The 13,101-nt window shown below is 39.2% G+C and overlaps 1 protein-coding gene across 1 annotated transcript in view; it reads right to left on the minus strand.

Annotated features, from left to right (window-relative positions):
* Nucleotides 1-4,996: 4,996 nt before the first annotated feature.
* Nucleotides 4,997-13,101, minus strand: part of PCDHAC2 (protocadherin alpha subfamily C, 2) — a 49,704-nt gene continuing 41,599 nt past the window's right edge. The window contains exon 4 of the mRNA XM_088838612.1: nt 4,997-7,694. Coding sequence (XP_088694738.1) covers nt 7,384-7,694 — 311 coding nt within the window. The 3' untranslated portion in view covers nt 4,997-7,383. The remainder of the gene's footprint in view (nt 7,695-13,101) is intronic.

Here is a 13,101-nt window from a genome sequence, read left to right on the forward strand (position 1 = left end):
TTTTAGACAAAAAAAAAAAACAAGGATGACTGATAATATTCAATGTTTACCAGGTGCAGAAATTCTTTTTATGTTAATTTTTAAAACTTTATTATTTTTTATACATGTTGTTGTTTAGTCACTAAGCTGTATCTGACTCTTTACAACCCCATGGACTGTTGCCTGCCAGGCTCCTCTGTCCATGGGATTTCTCAAAGAATACTAGAGTGGGTTGCCGTTTGCTTCTCCAGAGGATCTTCCCAACCCAGAGGCTGAACCTCCATCTCTTGTGTCTCCTGCACTGGCAGGCAGATTCTTTACCACTGAGCCACCAGGGAAGCCCCAGAAATTCTTATAACTGTTGGTGGGAGTATCCTGCAATTCTAAGAGCCAATTTTGTAAAATATATAAGAAGTTTCATGTGTATATTTTTTACTTAGTAATTCCACTTTTTGGAACTTGTCCTGAAGGAAAATTGGACAATATGCCAAATGTGGTAAAAGAATATTCATTAGAGCTCTGTTTACAGTAGTAAAACTGAAAAACATTTAATATCTATTAACAGAGACTGGTTAAATAAATTAGTGTAGTTATATCATAGAATATATGCAAATAACTTAAAAAATTTATATGTGGGAAAAAGCAAGCTACAGAAAGACTGGTATGACCCTCTAAAATATACATACATATTTATGGGAAAAAAATGCATCTTTCACTCTGAGTGTTCCCTTCTGTGCAAAGGGAACCTAGTTGCAGTCTTACCTCTCTATACTCCTGTATGTATGCTTCCTCGTCGAATTGCAGTGATTCACTTGATTGGCAATGTGGGGAAGTTAAAACTGACAGGAATCAAACTTTGGTCCGCTGATCAGTGAGCAGGAACGCCAGCCTACAGGCACCAGGTTGTAGTGAAGGAAAGAATGATGCTCAGCAAAGACACAGAGCAGTTAATGCTCAAAAGACGTTTCTGGAAAGAGTTTTTAAAGGCAAGGTAAGGGAGGGGAGCTGCAGGGTGCACGAACAGCTCGTGCACAGCTCTCTGATTGGTTGATAGTGAAGTTACAGGATGGTGTCATAGGTGTTTAACATTATCAATCTTTGGTTCCAGCCAGCCTAGGGGCCAGTGGTCATCAGGCAGTTAACCTCTCCCATCTGGTGAGGGTTTCAGTAGCTGTACAATAACTCAGGAATGTGCATCCAACTGTTTTCTGTGTCCTTCTGGGGCAACAAAAAGATCCTGTGACCGCTATTTGGCTGATTTAGTGTTTAAATGGTTACTCCTGACCCCACTGCTATTTTTTATTGTTACTATCTGTTCACATTCTTTCAATCATTAACTCTTGAGCCAGCCTCTTGTGACTCAGGGGAGGCCTGGGAAAGGAAAACTTTTTTACAAACAGGAGGCCGGCGGAGGACATGGTGGATCTGTCCTGAGAAGGCCCTGTAATGTCCAACTAAGACACAATACTTGACTCAGCTGTGCCCCTTTTCTTATTGGAACTGTGCTGCCTACTGGGAATACCACCTCATTTGCTCCTCCACGTTGTCTCTCCTGCCTGATACTGGTAGGGAAACCCTGAATAATTCCAGAATTCATTTAGCAGTCCCTACTCTGGCTCCCACACTAATCAACATCCTCTAATTCATCTTTACATGAAGAGAGTAACATTTTTGCCTTCTATTCATCTTATTTATAAGTTTATTCATTACTCTGGACAAGGAAGAAAGCCACTATTTATCAGGTACTTTCAAGCACCAATATGCATTGAAAAAAGTGTGGAAGAACAAACTTCAAATTGCTTAATGGTGCTCTCTGTTGATAATTTACTTTCTAAATTCTTGGCTTCTGCATATTTAAAAAATATATGTATATATAATTGTGTTCTATTTTCAGAACCAATAAAATCAGTATTAATGTTTCTACTTTGATTAAACAGAGGAATAAAACATATATAAGGATATACTACTCTCTATGTGAAATGAGCTTTCTATGAGCTTCCCAGGTGACTTAGTGGTAAAGAATCCACCTGCAATGCAGGAGACACAGGTAGAGTCAGGTTCGATCCCTGACCCGGAGAAGGAATTGGCAACCTACTCCGGTATTCTTGCCTGGCAAATACTGTGGACAGAGGAGCATGGCGGGCTACAGTTCATGCGTTGCAAAAGGGTTGGACATGATTTAGAGACTAAACACCAACAAAAGTGAAATAAACATGGCCTCCCTAAACTATACTACTTATGACTGTCAAGAATATAATGAAATAGATGTTATTCACTCCTGGAGGCCTCTGGTCTTGCAATCCATGGTAATAGAATAATGACTTTCCTTTGTTATTGACTTTTTGAAAGAGTCATTTCCCTTCTTCAATTTTCTCATTTATTAAATAAGTTCCCTTTAGGCTCTAAGATGCTATACACTGATGTTTAGTATACATTTGGGTAATTAATGTCAGCTATTAGCAAGCTATTAAAATTGTGTCTGAGTGTCTGACTCTTCATTATGGGGAACTATCTTTCCTATCCATAACACACTGGCCCATGACTGATGGGTCCAAAAGTGGCCACCTGACTGAAGGTGATCCAATCACGTTTTCTCACCATGAAGAATTTAGAAAGGGGATTTAGAAAGAGAAGGTAGATTTTTGTGGACCACTAGAATCAAGGGCAAATCAATTTAGAAGCTGTGGAAAAGAAGAAAAAACTGGTCTGTAGAGATAAGGAAGAATAAAACAGACTATGAAAAATAATTAAAGAAAGTTTAAAAATTTTTTTTAAATATTTCTTCTGACTTTCTAGTCTCTGGTCCCTTCTGGAGGTCCAGCTGCCTTCCTGTTCTTAGTTTCAGTGAGGCAAACTTGTAGCTTTATACTAGATAGTCCTTTTCAGCTTAAGTTATTAATAGAGCTAGTCTCTTTAACTTGCAATCAAAGAATCTTTCCTATAGTGTACATCTAGCCAGCAGAAACAGACCTGATCTTTAGCCTCTTGGCCCTAGCATCCCAAATTTATGCAAAGAAACTAAAATTACTATCAGATTTAAACTCAGTCTATAAAAACCCACCTCCTTGTCCTACAATCAACCCTAGGCTTGATCCAGTACTGCTCATTCCAGCTATACTGTGTGCTCAGTCGCTCAGTCATGTCCGACTCTTTGCAACCCTCTGGACTGTAGCCCACCAGGCTCCTCTGTCCATGGGGATTCTCCAGGCAAGAATACTGGAGTGGATTGCCATGCCCTCCTCCAGGGGATCTTCCTGACCCAGGGACTGAACCCACATCTCTTAATGTCTTCTGCATTGGCAGGTGGGTTCTTTACCACTAGCTTCATCTGGGTAGCCCCCATCCCAGCTACTGCTCCCTAACAAGCCCAATATCAATGTTTCACAACTGGTGCAGGGGACAAAATTTTCCATCCAGAATGCATCTCTTTGGCATGAGGATTAATTTATTTTTAAGAAACTGAAGACTCAGGAAGTCTCTCTTTTTACTTCCCACTTAGCTGCCTAAAGAGTTTAGATATAACACAACATTGTAAATCAACTACACTTCAATTTAAAAAAAAAGAATTTAGATAAAGGGCCTGTTTGCAGAATAGTGCTGTCATCAAACATATGCAAAGAAAAACTAGGGGGAAATTGGGCAGGGCCTAGATAGAGATTAGAGTCCATTCTGTGTCCCATTGTCTCTGCAGGCCCAGCAAACATTTATTTACCAAACATTTGCTTTTCTATCTCCATGTGAATTGCCTTCCTATCCTTTAAAGTCCCAAACCGCTACCCTCAACATCCTCTTTTGTCTTTAGCTGAAGATGGTGTTTAAGGTGAGGGTTCTGGACATTTTATTGAGTTACTCAGTTTTCCTGGGTCTCTCCCACATAGACCTGTTATTAAACTTCCCTTTGACTTTCTCCTGTTAACCAGTTTCATGTCGATTTCATTCTTTGATCAGCCAGCAGAATGTAGAAGGATAAAGGAAAATTTCTTCCTCCTGGACACATGCATCTCAATCTACAATTGGAAGAAGAAAAATCTTGGGGTGAAATGGAGCTCCTAGTAAATGATTTTGGATAAGTAAATGAAAACAAATCTTTCTCATTTCTGTCTTTCTTGTGAACATCTATTCTGTTTTTCATCAGTCATCTATATAAACAGAGCCATAATCGACTGCTCAGTGCTAAAAATAAGTGTATGTTCAGATAGAGGACTGCGGTTATTGCAGAAGGAGTCGCGTAACGTTCATAAAAGCCTTCCACATTTCCTCTTTGGGATACACCTAGACCAGGTTTTATAAAGTTCGGCAACTGAATTTATCATTGCATATAAGTGCTATTTGTTGTTTCTAGTAGCAAAAATCTGGATATAACACAACTGTCCATTAATAGAGAAAAAAATGAGTACATTATGACATTATGATCTGGCTATCATATGAGATTTGTACAGGAATTAAAAAGAATGACTTAAGAGTTGACCTGGAGGAATCTCCATGGTATTGTCAGTTATTTTTTTGTTTTCTTTTTAAAAAGCACATGCTCATAAAATTTTAACTACAGAAGGAAAATATCATCTATTTGTTACAGAACATGTACTATGAGCCTACCTATTACACGGGCTGGCATACACCTGTACTCAATAAAAGTTAATTTCTTAGGGGCATTATTTGATTTCCCAGTTGTGGAGAGATGCAAGGGCTAAACAAAATATGAACTAGATGACTGGAGGGCTCTAGTGATTAAAAGTGGTTTGTTGGAATTCTTATTAGAGAAGACTGAAATGGTGTACAGGGATGTGACCCAGAAATCTCCTGGCTGCCTGTTCTGGTGATATTGTGGAATTTGATTGTTGATTCCATTGGGTGTCGTGCCTTAGTAATGAACATAATAGCCAGGGAGACAGCCAGAGAGTGATACAGTAAGTTTCACACTGCAACCTTCTTCAATAATAGTAGCTAATGATAATCAGTGTTCTATTTGCTCCTACTTTTATACTTAGAAATGACCACCATTTCTTTCATACCACCATTTTCCATTTATTAGCAATACAGAAGAAATACCAATAGCACCAATCAAAAATGAATCCACATGATGTGTTTTATCCTTACAGCTGTAATAACTAGTAACTAACATGGATTGGAAAGCACTTTGCAAATGTAAAAAGTGCTGTACACATACATTATAATTATCATCATTAATAAATTAGCCCGATTCTCCTAGTATTCAAAAGGCACGTAAGGTCAGATACATGGGTTTCAGTGGGGCAAAATGATCACAACCTACAATGTAGCAATGATTCACATGTGTTAGCAAGAAGTTTTACCCCATGCAATCCTGCAGAGCTGAAGTTACACACCCTTCAAAAAATGGGAGAATGAAGCTAAAAGTAGATAAAACAGGTTTTTTTTTTTTAAGATTTAATGCTTTTGCTTTAATAACAGACTCCTACCTCTTTTATGTTAACTTTTAAAAGATAATATAGTTAATCAAACTTCTTAAACCGTACATTTAAACAAAATTAAAATTTCTTATTTAAGGTTGGCAGTAAATTTTATTATTTTCTATGAGCTGATATTCTAGGTATTGTTAGAATTTCAAAGCATTCTGCAACTTCAAAGAGGTTCAATTGGTAAATTTTGTGCTTGCACACACCCTCAAGGAATATCTTCAGTATGTATTCCAGAATTGTTACTAGAAAAAAACAGCTTTATCCATTCCCTTGCCAGCCAGAGTCTTGGCAAGAGATGGCTCTTGGCTGACCATAAATAAAATTCCTTGAATCACCAGTATCTTGATTTAAGAAAGAAATTTTACTGTGTCTTTCATACACAAAAGCTGATTAACAATGGTTAAAAAAACACTACTCCACTTTTTCACAGGTGTACAAAAGGAAATATAATGGAATTACATTCAACAATAAAGCTTAAAGTTCACTCCAGGGAATAGTTGCAATAACATTCACATACACAAGCACAGAGTAAATACATTTCAGGAGTCTTATAATAGCATACAGCATACATATGGGAGACTGAGTTCAGGTAATATCATAGGTGTTAGCAAGATTAGCAATTCAGAGTGTTATAGAAAAGGAAAACTAAACCAAAGAGAAGGTGTTGGCTAGCACTCCAAGACAAATCACAGAATTCGAGGATTGAAAAGTCTGCTCACTGTTATGTACGAGAAAACAATATTTTTCTTCAATTTCTGGGTCTTGATAGAGTTGGCTAGAGAAGGTTGTGTATTCAAAGTGCACATAATTGTTTTTTAGAAAAGAGAGAGAGAGAAAGATCCTTTTATTTAGTAATTAATACATGCAAGAGGCAGCCCCAGAGTGACCTGAAAGAGTAAAGCTGTGATTGGCAGGTGGCCGGTATAATACAGATGTTTCAGGCAATTCTCTTAAAGCACTTCTGTAGCAGCAATGATCATTTAAATGGCTGTAGACGGAATTCTCTTTCAAGGATAGTTTAGGAGAGTTGTATTAATCATATTTCTCTTTAAAGATTTATAGTTATAGATTTGCTCTTTTTTAAATAAATCTATCAAACAACAAACAGCATAAAGTGAGGTGTTGGGGTTTTCTTTTGCTTTTGCATATGTGTTGTTGGAAAAGGATCTGACCTTTTCATAACATTGTGTGCAAAAGAATTTTTAATAAAGTGAGCACAAGGACATATACAGGAAACACATCAGATCTGCTTCTGTTGCCCTGGTTGGCCCCTCATGGAACACTCAACTACAGGCTTGAAGGTAAAAATGCAGGTTTTAGGTATAATGACACCACAGCCAAGAGACTTAGGGATTCCTAAAGCCTTGTCACTGGAGGGAATTTTGTCTGCTAGAGGGTGGCCACCACCTCTTGAGTTGTAAAGATTTAGAAAGTCTGGTCCTTTTTCATTTCATACTTCCCATTGTTGATTTGCCTTTGTTTCCCAACCCTGCTACTCTAACCTGGCCCATCCCAGCCAACATCTGACACTCACCTATCCCCGGTGGCCACACATACCCAGTAGCCACAGACACTCAAGCTGCTCAATCTCAAAACCTTTCAGCCTGCCCTGCAAGTGTCATCAAGACAGGATCCCCGGAGCACAGGGCAGAGAGTCCAACCTCTCACTGGCGGGGCTGGGAAGCCTCTCCTTTGCGGCGGAGGAGAAAGGAAACTTGGGTCTGCTTTTTAGGTTCTGCAAACAAGCCAGAGTGGAGAGAAAGAGTTAACACCAGACTTAGCAAAGCTTTTAAGACAAAAACCTGTTAAATGTGATCTAGACAGACACAGGGAACTTTCTGCAGATTTCTGAGGTCTATAAGAGAGGGTCTGTGTGGAAAGGAGAAAGGAGTAGGGAGTTGCTACATGGGAGAGATCTGCCATTATTACAAAAATTGGCTAAGTGGCTTGTTTCCATTAGATGACCTCACTGGTCACTGTTGTCAGTCGTGCTGTTCCCTTTCTCTTTTTTCTCCTGGGTCTTGTTACCCTTCTTCTTTTTCTTCTTTTTCTTGGTCTCCTCCTTTTTGCCGAAGGTTATGAAGTCACTTTTGTCAATTTGGCTGTTAGTAGGCTCCTGCCGGATGGAGATGATTGCAGGAGATCCTGGGATAATGAATTTGTCTGGCAACTCACCGGGACCAGATTGTTTGGGGTTGCCTGGTCCATATTTAAAGGTCCAGCTGTTGCTGTTGACACCAGCCCCGACTGGAGGGGACACCTCTCCTGCCTCTGGTTCTGCAAGACAAAACACTGCAAGTCAGTCACAGAGTCAACATATGTCTTACATGTGCCACACTGAACACAGGAGAGGCTGCACAGACAGGCACAGCACCCGAAATCATGGGTTATTTCTTCAAGCCTAGGGCAAGGCCAGTGTTTGGAAACAAGCAGGAAAGCAGATTTTTTTTCACCACAGGGTCTATAAATCTAAGTTTCTAATAACATATTTTTGGTTCTTTGTGAAGAATTCCCTAAAGGATATCTGTTTGTGATTACCCTGCCTGTGAGTGGGGCAGGAAATGTACTGAATTAAAGTAGAATATGCAATAAAATAGCTAGGAATAAACTTAACCAAGAAGATTAAAGACTGGTACACCGGAAACTTTACAACATTTATGAACTAAGTTGAAGAAGACAGAAACAAGTGGAAAGATATTCCATGCTCATGGATTAGAAAAATTAATATTGCTAAAATGCCCATACTACTCAAAGCAATCTATAGATTCAAAGCAATTCTTATCAAAATTCCAATGGCATTTTTCACAGAAATAGAAAAAACAATCCTAAGATTTGTATGGAACCACAAAAGAACCCAGTAGCCAAATTCTTTGTCTTTGTTTGTATTGTATTGTTTGTATTGTTTTTTGCATTGCGTGGCATGCAGAATCTTAGTTCCCTGACCACAGATCAAATTCGTGCCCCCCTGAAGTAGAAGTACAGAGTCTTAACCACTGGACTGCCAGGGAAATCCCAGCCAAAGCATTCTTGAGAAAAAGAACAAAGCTGGAGGCATGAAGCTTCTAAACTATATTATGAAGCTAATTAATCAAAACAGTATGACATAAAAAGACACATAGATAAATGGAAGAGAATACAAAGCCCAAAAATAAACTCAGGCAAAAATGGTCAATTAATGACAAACAAGCCAAGAATATACAATGGGAAAAAAAACCCAGCATCTTCAATAAACAATGCTGGAAAAAATGGATAGCCACATACAAAAGAATGAAAATACAAAAATTAACTCAAAATGGATTACAAATTTGAACATAAGACCTGAAACCATAAAACTCCTAGAAGAAAATATAAACAGTAAGCTTAATGATTTTTTGAATCTGATAATAAAAGTAAAAGCAACAAAGTAAAAACAAACAAGTTACGTTACATCAAACTAAAAACTTCTACACAAAGAAGGAAGCCAACAAAATGAAAAAGGCAACCTATGGAATGGGAGAAAAAAATTGCAAATTCTACATCTGATAAGGGGTTAGTATCCAAAATATATAAAGAAGTCATAGAATTCAATATCAAAATAATCCCAAACTATCTGATTAAAAAGTAGAAAGAAGATCTGAATAGACATTTTTCCAAAGAAGACATACAGATGGCCAGCAGGCACATGAAAAGGTGCCCAATGTCACTACTCATCAGAGAATTACAAATCAAAACCACAATAAGCTATTGCCTCACACCTGTTAGAATGGCTGTTACAAAAAAAAAAAAAACAAAACAAACTAGAAATAGTGAGTGTCAGTGAGGTTATGGAGAAAAGGGATCCCCTGTGTACTGTTGGTGGGAATGTAAAAAATTAAAAACAGAGCCAGCATATGACCCAGCAATTCTACTTCTGGGTATGTATCTGAAGAAAGCATAAACACTATCTTGAAAGTATATATGTACCCCATGTTCATTGCAGCATTATTTACAGTAGGCAAGATATGGAAGCAATTTAAGTATCTACTGGTTCATGAATAAAGAAAATGTGATGGACATATATAAAGTTCAGCCATAAAAAAGAATAACATCCTACCCTTTGTGACAACATGAATGAACCTCAAGGGCATTATGCTAAGTGAAATAAATCAATATTTAAATATTTGACAAAATAACACAGAGAAAGACAAATACATATGATCTCAAATACATGGCATATAAAAAAAAACAAAACAACTAACTTACAGATACAGAAGACAGACTGGTGGTTGCTAGAGGTGGGGTGTAGTGATGGTGGTGATGGTGAGGGTGCCCAAAGGTACAAACTTACAGTTATAGTATCAGTTAGTCGTGGGGATGTATGTACACTAACTATAGTTACTAACACTGTATTGCATATTTGAAAGCTGCTAAAAGATGATATCTTAAAAGTTCTCATCATAATAAAAGTGTTTTTGTAACTATGTGTACTGACAGAGGTTAACTAGTCTTATTGTGATCATTTTCCTACATATACAAGTAGTAATCCATATTGTACACCTGAAACTGATACAATATTATGTGTCAATTATATCTCAATTAAAAATAAAAGATATACATGGGTGCTGTGCTTAGTCACTCAGGTGTGTCCGACTTTTTGTGACCCCATGGACTGTAGCCTGCCAGGCTACTCTGTCCATGTATGTTCTCCAGGCAAGAATGCTGAAGTGGGTTGCCATGCCCTCCTCCAGGTGATCTTCCCAGCCCAGGGATCGAACCCAGGTCTCCCACATTGAAGGTGGATTCTTTACCAACTGAGCCATAAGGGAAGCCCCAAAGTATTATTGGACTGAGAGGAAATCATTAATCACACTTGAGAAACTCAAACAAGATTCCAGAAGAGAAGTGAAATTTGCACTGAGATTTGAGGGAAAAGATTATGCATCCACAGGGGTTCCCAATGCAAGAACTTCCCAAGAGTCTTCTAATGGAAAACACACCTAAAGTATACCAAAGACATCTAGAAGAGTAGAAGTCAGAGCTGGAGAAGAAGAGTAATGGTCTGTCTTGGCAAAGTGATCCCAAGGGCCACGACACTGGAACCCTTTGGCATCACAGAAGGCACATGTATCTGACACTGCTCCTTTGGAGGAGCCATGAAAATTTCTGCCAGACAAATGGTTTATGTTTGACTGTAGTTTGGGATTCTCTACATGTGCTATCTCCATCTCCCTACCTCCCATCACATGTCAATCTCCTCTAATTTGGCATCCTTGAGCACTGCTTTTCTAACACTGCTCACAGCAAGCTCACTAATTGTATTATTTCCAAAGCCAGTGATCACATTTTAGTCACATCTTATTGAACTTCTTGGCAGCATTAGTATCAAACCTTCTTGAAATATTTATTTATTTATTGGCCAAGGTGTATGGTATCCAGGATCTCTGTTCCTTGACTGGGGTTCAAACCCGTGTCCCCTGCATTGGGAACAGAGACTAACCACTTTCCCACCAGGGAAGTCCTGAAAGACTTATGTTTAATGAGTTGCTGGTAAAACTATTCTCCTGACCCTTCTCTCTGGCTGTTAGTTTCCTCACAAGATCCTGTTCATCTAATGCATTGAAGCTTCCTTGGGTTTGGCCCTAGAATTTTTCTGCTTCTTTCTCTTCACTCTCTCCTTTTGGGATCTCAGCCTGTCCATGGGTATACACACCATCTAAATATGCTGATGAGATACAAATTTAAAGTCCACAGGTCTCTCCAATCTCATGTATCCAACTTCCTGTCTGGTATCTCCTCTTGGCAGTCTCATAGGCATCTCAGACAGAAGCAGTCTGAAATCAAACTCATGATTCCTCTCCTCTGTTCTCTTCTAAATCTCTCATCTCAGTCGATGATACTCCATGCACTCCAATGCTCAAGGCAGAAACGCCAGAATCACTATTCATTTGTCTCTAGTCTTCATTCTTCATTTATAACATACCAACACTTGTCATGTCAGCCTCCTAAATGTAACCAGTGTCCTCTCCTCCCCATCGTCACTCTGCTGCCTTTTTTCACGATACCACTACTATATCTTGTTTGTGAATTACAACGATTACAGCCTCTTCCTTGCTCAAACTGCTTCTACTTCTGCCTCTCTCTAACCTTCCACACAGCCGGAGTTACCTTTATTCCTTTAAGTCTTTCTCCCTTTTAAAAGTACTGAAGTATATAATATACACACAGTAAAATCCTTTAAAAATAGACATTATTTTATATCACTTCCCTTACTTAAAATTATTTGAATGTTTTCTATTGCCTTGAGAAAAAAAAATCAAACTCCTTAACATGGTATATAAGGCCCTTCAATAACCTGTTATTTTTTTATTCTCCAATTTCATCTACAAGTCTCCCTCTTACCACTATCTTCCGGCCACACAAGTTTTCTTTCAATTCCTCAATACCCCTTGGGATTGTTTTTGCCTCAAGGCCTGTACACATATGGTCTCTTTTTGCCTGAATGATCTCCCCTTCATGCTTAGACTCTCATTCTTCAAGGCTGCGCTTAATTGGAACCTCTTCAGACAGGCACTCTACAGTCATCCTAGCCAAGCAGCACCTCTCTTCACCTCTATCTCTATCGCTGTAAAGTCCAGAGAAGCAGAAAATATGTCTGTTTTATTCACCAGTGTGTAGCCAGTGTCTAGCACAATTCCTGGCCCATAACAGGTATTTGATAAATACTTGCTAGATGGATGAGTGAAAGGACTGATGTGAGAAATGGAAGTGGTGCCAGTTCCTCAGTAGCTCAAACAACTTCCCTCTGCCGCACTTCGGAGTCCCTAAAGACAATCAGGAAATGCATGTGAAGTGCCGAGGCTATCTCCAGCCCAATGTAAGAGCCCAACAAATGGAATCACACACAGGCAATACACAAGGCACAGTTCTCAGGGCTAGAAGGGCAGGGTAAGGAACTGCAGATTTAGTCCAAATACCAGCAGACAGTAGGGAAAGGGGATAGAAGAGTTTCTTCTCTCCCATGAACTCCTGTGCCTCACCATGCTTCCCTGACAGAGCTAACAATACAGCTCTTTGGAAGAGGGCATGTGTGTCTGTGCAAAGTCACTTCAGTCATATCCGACTCTTTGCCACCCCATGGACTGCAGCCCACCAGACTCCTCTGTCCATGGGACTCTCCAGGCAAGAATACTTTAGTGGGCTACCATTTCCTCCTCCAGGGGATCTTTCTGACCAAGGGATCGAACTTGTGTCTCTTATACTGGCAGGCAGGTTCTTTACCACTACTGCCACCTGAGAAGCCCGTTGGAGAGAGAGCAATAGATATTTTGTCCCCAAGACTGATTTCTTTGATTCACCTAAGATAATCAGATCTGCAATTGTGCTCAGCCAGAATCTGCCTGTTGACCTCTCAATTACAGGCCTACCTCTGAGAGACTGAGACAGAAGTGGGAAATGTATTTAAAAGCCCCCGACTTACTGTTTAGGAGAACTGGGTTTCAACACCACTTCACAGTCCTTCAGTTGTTCTCAAAGCCTAGGATGGAAATTTTTTCTGACCACAGCCAGGACCCTGCATGAGGTCTTCAGGATGGTCATCTGGAGAAGCCAAGCTCAGAGATATTTTTATGTTGTAGAGTTAAGCGACCTGAATGACCATGCCTATTGGCAGAGACAGCCCCTCATAGATGGACTGCTAAGAGTTAATGAGCTTCTTTTATATGTCACT

Source organism: Moschus berezovskii, chromosome 8 (genome assembly GCF_049115385.1).
Source record: "Moschus berezovskii isolate FMDL1 chromosome 8, NW_MosBer_1.0, whole genome shotgun sequence".
Lineage (NCBI taxonomy): Eukaryota > Metazoa > Chordata > Mammalia > Artiodactyla > Moschidae > Moschus > Moschus berezovskii.